The sequence below is a fragment of the Formica exsecta genome, unplaced genomic scaffold (assembly GCF_003651465.1).
Source record: "Formica exsecta isolate Colony F162 unplaced genomic scaffold, ASM365146v1 scaffold343, whole genome shotgun sequence".
In the NCBI taxonomy this organism is placed as follows: domain Eukaryota; kingdom Metazoa; phylum Arthropoda; class Insecta; order Hymenoptera; family Formicidae; genus Formica; species Formica exsecta.
The window spans coordinates 51,684-61,273 of record NW_021850682.1 but is presented as its reverse complement, the minus strand read 5'-3'; the positions used below and the strand labels follow the sequence as shown (position 1 = coordinate 61,273).

Below are 9,590 nucleotides of genomic sequence, written 5' to 3'. Positions count from 1 at the left end.
AAAAAAATACAGGAAATCAGGATTAATCATTATCCTGCAGAACGGCAGGTAGGACTCACATAAGTTACAAACTTACTGTCTTGTGTTTTCGAGTGTGTACTTATGTAGTACTTTATATAAAGATCACGAGAATATTAACTTTTATTAATATATACGCGAGGTGACAAGGACTATATATTTCCAACTTGAAAAAAATTATACGCGCCGGATACAACATTATCAATGGACGTGATTTAACATAATTGAATGTGTTGACGATTCTATGGACAAAATTTTCTCAACTTTTCAAATGCCACTGACGTTCGCGCGCGATTTTCATACATCGATGTAAACATCGTCACATATCGGGAGAGCGCGTACTGTTGAGCTCACGTGTGGAACTCCCCCCTTCCCTCCCCTCCCACCTCTTTTACTCCCGCCACGTTCATGGGACAGTTTACTTACCGTATGACAGTAATAACTCTATGTACGTCGTTGCCGCAAACTCAGTCATCTGTCGGTCGTTGGCCGTGTGGGTAGGCCCTTAACATCGCCGATCCTGTGTCAGTCCAATCACGAAGAAGGAGATTCGTCAATCGCGCGTTAGGAACTCTACTGCCATTTCTCAACGTTTGGTCGCGCGAGACTCAACAATTCACGCTGTCACTCTCTTATATTCTGCATATTTAATCTAGAAGATTGTAAAGAGAATGGAGAAATTCTCTCGCGTAAACGTATTATCTGATCCTCACGAGTGAAATTTAAACTCGCCGCTACCGCGACATCGTTCAGTTTGCGGTTGGCAGGACTGTTCGGAAAATTCGGAGAGTGAACAGGTGTTTTTTGAATGGATTAGAGCGAATATAGGCGACGAGAGGACGGATGTCTCGCGGACGGTGAATGATCGTCGGGATTTGCCGGCCGTTCCGGATGATCGATAGCTCGGAGGATGCATGCGGGTACGCGGTTATTCTCGGCGTCCAGGCGAAAATGAGGAGGTGGGTGCTCTCGAGTTGTGACTTTTTTCTCGTCCGCTGAATAAATGTGTGTGCCTGGTAACCTCTCATCTGTGCGCCCAAAAACGTAAATAAACAAATGTCTGATTCTCTCACACGCCGCTTCCTTCGCATCGCATCGCGCGAATCGATTATCTCATAATCCTTCACATCGAGTGAGTGCGCGTAATTATATTTTTCATTTATTACGCTCAAAGTCTACCCCGCTTCTTTCATCTCTACCTCAGTCATACTTCAGTTCAAGACAATGTCCATAAAAGATCCTTTTTCGAGGTTTTAATCAAGCGACGCGATAGCGTCGCGACGCCAAGTACATAAAAAGTACAAACAATTTTCCCTATGTTTACGCAAATTTGTATGAAACGATATCATGTTAATTTAACTGTTGTGTGTGTTTATTTTATATATACATATTTTTGTGCAACATATATATATATATATATATTAAAAATATATATTTAATAAATAAAAGCACATATGACAGTAATATGTAAGAGAAATTTAAATTACAAGGCCAGAATGTATACATTAGCACATGTTTTATATTCTACTATTCCTTATCATTATATTAGACACAGCTTGTTAGATATTTTTCTTGTTAGTGAGCAATAAATTTACAGTTCTTTCTGTTTCTGGGATATTTGATCAGACACTCAGTTATGTGTTATTAGGCAAATAATGTGCGAATGATAGTTTAGGATTACGCGGATTAAACTAAGCAAGTTAAGACATATGTAAGTATGATAAATACTTTTCTCTTTTTCTCTCCTGCATTCTTAAATTATTGCTATCTCAACAATTTTGTTATAATAGTTTACTAATTTGTGCTTTTCTATCTAGTTATGTATGTAATTGCTGAAGACGGTCCAAAAGAAGACTGAAACATACAATTTGGATGATTAAAGAATCTGTCTTTAAGGAAATTAGTGGCATCAGCATCTTTACTGTACTTGGCTCTTATTAGCCTATTACTTACTAATTTTTATAATTTGTTGTGTTACTTCCTCATATTATTTGATATGCATTATGCTGCAAAATTAAAGTTATTGTGACATTACGGAATATATAATAGTAACAAAAGCAAATTACGAAATAGATAAACTCTAGGTATATAACGTACATCATTTTTAAGATTTAAAATTATTATCAAAGTATTTGATACAAATTAAATTTGATTTTGGCAAAGAGAGATTATTACTCCTCTACTAGATACTACTCCCAAAATAAAACATTTGGTAAATTGAGTGCTTCTGTAAGATTTCATTTCCTATAAGAGGGGAAGTATAAAAAAAAGATTCTCGGATATTCCACAAAGAAGGTTAATAAAATTATAAAATTTTCTTACATGTATACAGGATGTTCCAAGTCAGGTTAATGAAATTTCAGGATCTTATAGAAAATTGAATTTGGGACAAAAAAGTTTTGATAAACATAGGTCCGGAAATGCTTCGTTAAAAAGTTATAGCTAATAAACTCTCTGTAAGTAATTAGTTACGATCAAAATTTAATAAGAACATTTTTATGTTTGCATTTGCAATGTTTGCATTACGAATATAGTATTTACATAAAGATTATCGAAAGATGGTTTTTTTCAAGTTTCTGCTTTTTTCATTGTTTTGAGCTTATTTTCTTTTGAACGCCTTATCAGAAATGAAATTGGTGTAATTTAGTTTGTTATTTAATTACCTATCATATTTGTTTCGTTACTTTTTTCAAATGAATAGTTTTGAAGTTATTTTTAAAAATCATCAAAAAAACGTAATTTTTTGAGTTTATTAGAAGGTAATTAGCCATAACTTTTTAACAAAGCGTTTCCGGATCTATGTCTATCGAAACTTTTTTGTTCCAAATTCAATTTTCTATAAGACCCTGAAGTTTCATTGACCTAACCTGGAACATCCTGTATATGCTCGATTGATAATGTTAATTTTGTATAATTCATAAATTGTATTTAATACGCTATTAATATATATATATATATATATATATATATATATATATATATATATATATAAACATAAAATCTCTTTCTACCTATGTAATGGACAAGAAGTGCTTTAATTCATACAGGAAAAATGAGCTCAGCTCGGTTCTCACGATATACGCGTATGTATACATGTATATTGTTTCCTTTTTCCTGTGTACTAAGACTAGCAATTCTTGGTGGCTTATTCAAAGAAAGATATCTCGAATTAATTATACTTTCCCTCCCCTTCCCCTCGTAAAAAGCAAAAATTTTTCTCACGCTGAAGTTTTAAATGAGCGAACATTTGTATGCAGTTTGGTACGCTTAATCGCGTTAATAGTGACGTTATTGCATATTATGCGAATACATTATCAAGCGGGATATAAAGCCGCCATAATTTATTTCCAAGTATCTTACAATTATTTTATAATTATACATGTATTACACACGCACGGATTATTTTAAATCTACTCAATGCACGATGTATGTACATGGATACAAAACATTATTAGAAATTTATTAAGAGAAGGAAACATCATTAAATCATGTGCTGTTTATTTGTTTTTTAACTGCGTACTAACAATAAGAATTGTTATATAAAACCGTGTTCTACACACCACTACTCTTTATTAAGGCTGGTGATTTGCTTCGAAGGTTCGAAGATGCGAACCTTTGGCACTAAAATCTTCGAAGATCTAAGTTTCGAAACTACGAATCTTCGAAACTTCGATACTTCGAAGAATCAAAATTATACAATTATTAATTTAATATAATAGTAATAGTACCGCAATTACTATCGAGGTATATCGAGGTACATTTATAAAATTATATGATAAAATCCGAAATTTCTAATATTAATTATAATTAATGTTGATAATTACATATTTTTTGAGCATATATATTAATTAATTTCTTTTATTTACAATATTTTTAACGTTCCCCGAATTCGCCATTCGCACGAATATATTCTTCGAAGTTGTCAAAAGTAACAGCCCTACTCTTTATTAATGTTGCAATTAGTATTTTATGCATAGCGTTTACATTCATTAGATGATTTTGATTAATATTTTCATCTGTGTATGTCTAATTCCTCTTCATTTCTTTACCTAGCACGCTGTACGCTATTCCCTATGAACTCTTTCCACAAGATAATGATAATTATACAATTATTTAATAATTAACGATAATTATACGTACTGTAGTATTTTTTCAATATCATTAAACTTGTATATCTATAACTTGTGTATATTGAGATATTTGAATTCGTTGTATAGGTAGAAAAGCGGTACGAAAGTGTCATTCTTGGCGCTTAGAAGATGAAGATATAACAGCGCCAACGGCGGCAGCTTTGTTATCCCGTTCGCACCTAAGGCCCGGAATTATAAATATGCCACATCAGTTTGGATTGCCAACAATGGCGCATAGTATGCAGTCACCGCCTTCACCGACCTCGGTCATGTCCGTTTATCCTCGATTCGGCTCCGGCATCTACAGGCCCGATCAACAGGACCAGCGATTGACCCGTGAGGCGATGGAGCGTTACTTGCGCGACCGTAGCGACATGATGATCGTAATCCTGCACGCTAAGGTCGCGCAAAAGTCGTATGGTAACGAGAAGCGGTTCTTCTGCCCACCGCCATGCATCTATCTCTTCGGCGATGGCTGGAGAATGCGCCAGGAGCAAATGCTGCGCGAAGGCGAAAGCGAACAGAATGCTCAGCTGTGCGCCTTCATCGGCATCGGTAACTCGGATCAGGATATGCAGCAACTAGATCTGAATAATGGCAAACAGTATTGCGCAGCGAAGACTCTCTACATCTCCGACTCGGACAAGCGCAAGCACTTTATGCTCTCCGTCAAGATGTTCTATGGCAGCGGCCACGACATCGGCGTGTTTCTCAGCAAGCGTATCAAGGTGATCTCGAAGCCGTCCAAGAAGAAGCAGTCCTTGAAGAACGCAGACCTGTGCATCGCCAGTGGCACGAAGGTGGCACTTTTCAATCGATTGCGCTCGCAAACGGTCAGCACGCGTTATCTTCACGTGGAGAATGGTAACTTCCACGCGAGTTCGACACAGTGGGGCGCATTCACAATTCATCTCCTGGACGATAATGAGAGTGAGTCGGAGGAATTTCAAGTGCGCGACGGTTACGTGCACTATGGCAGCACAGTGAAATTGGTGTGCTCCGTGACGGGAATGGCACTGCCGCGACTGGTGATCCGCAAGGTGGACAAACAGATGGCCAGTTTGGAGGCCGACGATCCTGTTTCGCAATTGCATAAATGCGCCTTCTACATGAAAGATACGGATCACATGTATCTGTGCCTATCGCAAGAGCGTATAATACAATTTCAAGCTACACCTTGCCCGAAAGAGGCAAACAAGGAAATGATCAATGATGGCGCCTGCTGGACAATCATCAGCACGGACAAGGCGGAATATCAGTTCTTCGAGGGCATGGGTCCGGTACGGTCGCCGGTGACACCGGTACCGCTAGTCCATAGTCTGCATCTCAACGGTGGCGGTGACGTGGCGATGCTTGAGCTCACAGGCGACAACTTTACGCCGAATCTACAAGTCTGGTTCGGCGATGTCGAGGCCGAAACTATGTACAGATGCCAAGAGAGCATGCTTTGCGTCGTGCCTGACATTTCCTTGTTTCGCGGCGAGTGGCTGTGGGTGCGCCAGCCGACGCAGGTGCCAGTTTCCCTCGTTCGCAATGACGGCATCATCTACGCTACCGGTTTGACCTTCACGTACACGCCCGAACCAGGGCCGCGTCCGCACTGTCCACCGGCCGATGAAATCATGCGAGCGCCGCGTACTATGCACAATCAGGCTAATATACCACCCGCCGCGATGCCTACCGACGTGCCCTGGAACACCCACGGACAGCCGCCGCAGTCGGGTCTCTGATATCTTCTAGATAATCGTCATAATGCGAACCAAAGTCTACGATGTAGTAGTGATATGGGCGGTGCGACGCCAATCGTGTCTCCCGATGATGACGATGAGGATGACAACGATGATGGAAACGAGAGTGGCGGTGACGAGTGCTCATATCTGGCGAAAGATTTATTACTCGAAATCGATAATAGCGTGGCGCAGCACGGCGCAAACTTAGACAATACGAAAACGTAGCGTTTCGCTCAATGCACTCTACATGTGGGACATCCAACCCCGCGCGCTAAAACTGTCTTAGGCTAAACTCTCGTAATTTGTTAACAAAAATTTACAGAGATAATAATTTATATAGCAGTTTTTGATTTAACAGTTTACGCGAGAGTGTATAGACAGAGTATATGGAATCTGACGATAAAATTTTCAAGAGTGAAGTGAATGGATTTATATAAGATTTGATTCGATACGAGCGAAATAAGTTTTTGTTGATACATCCGAAACACTTCCCTTGGAACTTTGTTGTCACGTCTCGTCTAGCATTTTATGAAGAATTTAAAAAAAAAACTATTAAACGAGCATAGTTAGTAACGAATGTAATACACAATCTTAGTCTATACATTTGCATATTGGTCACCGAACGGTTGTGCTTTTAACACTATATCTGTTACGAGAGGAGCTATTACACTCGGAAATCGGTATAGCAAGTTTTGTAATTATAAAAGCATTCTTTGCTCTCTTTATATAGGGTGTCCGTTAAAGTCGGGATCAATTTTATACAATAATAATGGGATCGAATAGGTAAGAAGAGTTTATATAAATCTATGTTCGAAAAAGCTTCATTAAAAAATTATAAGCTTTTAAAGATAAACGAACAAAATTGTTGACTCGGAAGTAGATAATTTATTCAGTTATTTTTTACATGTCTTAACTTATACGGTTTCCAGACTTTGCACTACATATGTTTTTGCTTCTATTACATTTTAATTTGTTCAATGTCATAATTCTGATGTTTGAGTTGTGATTTTATTTTTGCGATTACAATAAAGAACTGCGCTTTTTTTGCGAATTATGCGATATTCATAATATTGTATGTCGGTGATTACGTCTAAAGCTAGCGCCAGACTGTGCGCGTATTCGCAATTCGTGATTCGTAATTCGCGATTCGTGAACGGTATAAAGAAATCTGATTGGTCGAATTTGACGAATCTTCCATCCACACTGTTCACGAATTATAAACGAATCGCGAATACGCGCATAATCTGGCGCTAGTTTAACAAGTTATAAGAACAATTTTACTCGCTTATTTTTGCTAACTCTTTAAGAAAACATTTTCGCGGACATAAGTTTATATGAACTTTTCTTTCATCTCACTACTCGACCCCATTAACATGTTGATAAATGCGGTCCTGATCTTTATGGACACTCTGTACACATCATCGCTAGATCGTAAAGCAAATTCTAATTTATTGGGATCGCCAGTATTGGTGATTTGTTATTTCACCGCGTGGAAATGACTTCATGAAGAAGGAAAAATGTACAGAAAAAAAAAATCGAAAAGAAACTATACGGATCGTCTGAGCGTTGTCTCACGTGAATGATCTATCATGTACAAAGTAGGATAGAGGAAGGGATACGCAGTGTATTTTTCAACCCGCGTTCCTGACGTGCTCGATGACATTTGGTACATTTGTAAATTCGTGCGCGCACACGCAGTGTCAATAGACTTCTCATTATTATTTATTAAAAAATACATATACTCTTTTTAGCGAGTGAATGTGTGTATCACGCCAATTGGTACTGATTGTAAAAACGGCTAGAGATTGATTGATCAAGTCAGTAAAACTTGTCCGCATCTTTTTTTTCTTTTTTTTATATCTCGGAGAAATAATCATCCCATTTTAAAAACGGCATATAGATTTTCTGATATAGTACGCATACGTGTTATTTTATGTACATAGCATTTCAAACGTATACGTACAGCATTTATTGTGATCATGATTACGGATCCCGGTGTAATAATTACGTTAAACATATACCTTTGAGGTATTCGCGTGAAATTAATTTTTGATTAATCATTCTCTTGTAATCCTCGTAAAGTATAAAAATCGAATCTATTATATTACAATGTTTTTATTTTTTTTATTTTTATTAAAGAAAGATGGAGATATATATGGACACACAATGCCGTGATGTCTAAACGAGCTATTTTTAAAATATATATTTAATTATATCATCAGGATGTCTACTTCCTGGAAAACCTGGAATTCTCAAGGATTTCTTTTATATTTGAAGAAATCAAAGAATTCTCATGAAATTTTATTTGGACTCAGGGAATTTTTTAAAAAATTCTCCTTGATAATGCTTTATATTGTAAGCAATCTACAATTCGCCGATAAACCAAGTTATGAATATATATTATAAATATATATCTTTGTTTATATATTAGACATCTTAACAAAATATTGATTGTGCAGTACATATTCTTTTTATTGCTATTTTTAGTGATAAAGAAATGAAGATATACAAGTGGAAAATATTTATTTTAAGCAAGTCATTCAATTTTTTTTCTTTTTTTTAGTAGATTGCAAATCTAGCACTTGAAACTTAAGTGGCTCTGTCTTTTTTCTTCGTGTGACTGAAAAGCATCAGAAAACGAAATTATACAATAAAAAATAGCTTATTTTAGAAAGTTGCACTAAAAAAATCTTTAGCCTCTTTTCTTGAAATTTTGAACAAGAATACTTGGAGAAGAATAGAAAATTTTCAGGGAATTTTTTCATAAGATTTGAGTAGACACCCTGATCATACACTTAGAAGGACTTATGTGCTATGATACTTGAGTTTTTTTCAGATGAAGGATTTTCTGTATTATAATCTGTGTAGAAGATTTTCTCTCAGTACTTCTTCGATTTGAAAAGAATGTATTGAAAATTACATTTATATTCTTTATTGTAATTATATCAATAAGTACAATAAAGATATAAAAATATGAATTTTAATCTTCTCCTATATAATTTAGAATAAACTGACAATTTGTACTACACAATCTTTACTCGATCTTTAATCGATGTCAGTTCCTGATTGATCCTTTATCCCATATATACATCAAGAGACACGGTACTCACGGTAGTGTCTCGTGCTAAGTCACGCGAAACAAAGACCGCGCGCAACAACGGGGAGACGCACCGTGTATCTACAGGATGTCTGGTAAAGATTGTGCCACCGCTCGTGAGCGGATAGAGCACAGTAAACTGAACAGAAAAGTCCTTTATCATTTTGCGATATTTGCAATAATTATCGAGAAATTAATTTAGAAAAATTGGCCAATTCGCGCAAAAATTAGCGCGCGCAAAGAAAATACGGTCCATTGATATGTGGTTGCTAGTAGAGTCCTAGATTATCAGAGAGGCGCCAACTTTTCCCACTTCCTGATTGGTCGATTAAAATAGCCGCCATGTTAGAATACAAACGTCACACGTACAGCCTGACAGCTGTCAATCAAATGTGGTTGTGTTAATATTAAAAGTTTAAATAAGTGCATATTATAATTTCTTGTTACCACGGTAAATAGAAATGTCTTATAATATGTTATATATGAAGAAATTAAGCTGCACATATTTAAAACATATATGTGTATATGTATATATATATATATATGTGTGTGTGTGTGTGTGTGTGTGTGTGTGTATACAGGGTGGTCCATTTGAAAAGAGCCAGTCAAATATCT

General features: G+C 36.6%; 1 protein-coding gene across 2 annotated transcripts; it reads left to right on the top strand.

Annotated features, from left to right (window-relative positions):
- Window positions 1-587: 587 nt before the first annotated feature.
- On the top strand, window positions 588-8,855 carry LOC115238535 (suppressor of hairless protein). 2 transcript variants are annotated; one of them, XM_029812459.1, is made up of 2 exons: window positions 588-977; window positions 4,236-8,855. In XM_029812459.1, exon 2 carries the CDS (start codon window positions 4,349-4,351, stop codon window positions 5,876-5,878), a length of 1,530 nt encoding a protein of 509 aa, XP_029668319.1. In that variant the 5' UTR covers window positions 588-977; window positions 4,236-4,348; the 3' UTR covers window positions 5,879-8,855. The 2 variants fall into 2 exon arrangements, with proteins under 2 accessions (XP_029668319.1, XP_029668320.1); XM_029812460.1 differs by lacking the exon at window positions 588-977 and adding an exon at window positions 1,000-1,150.
- The last annotated feature ends 735 nt before the right edge of the window (window positions 8,856-9,590 follow it).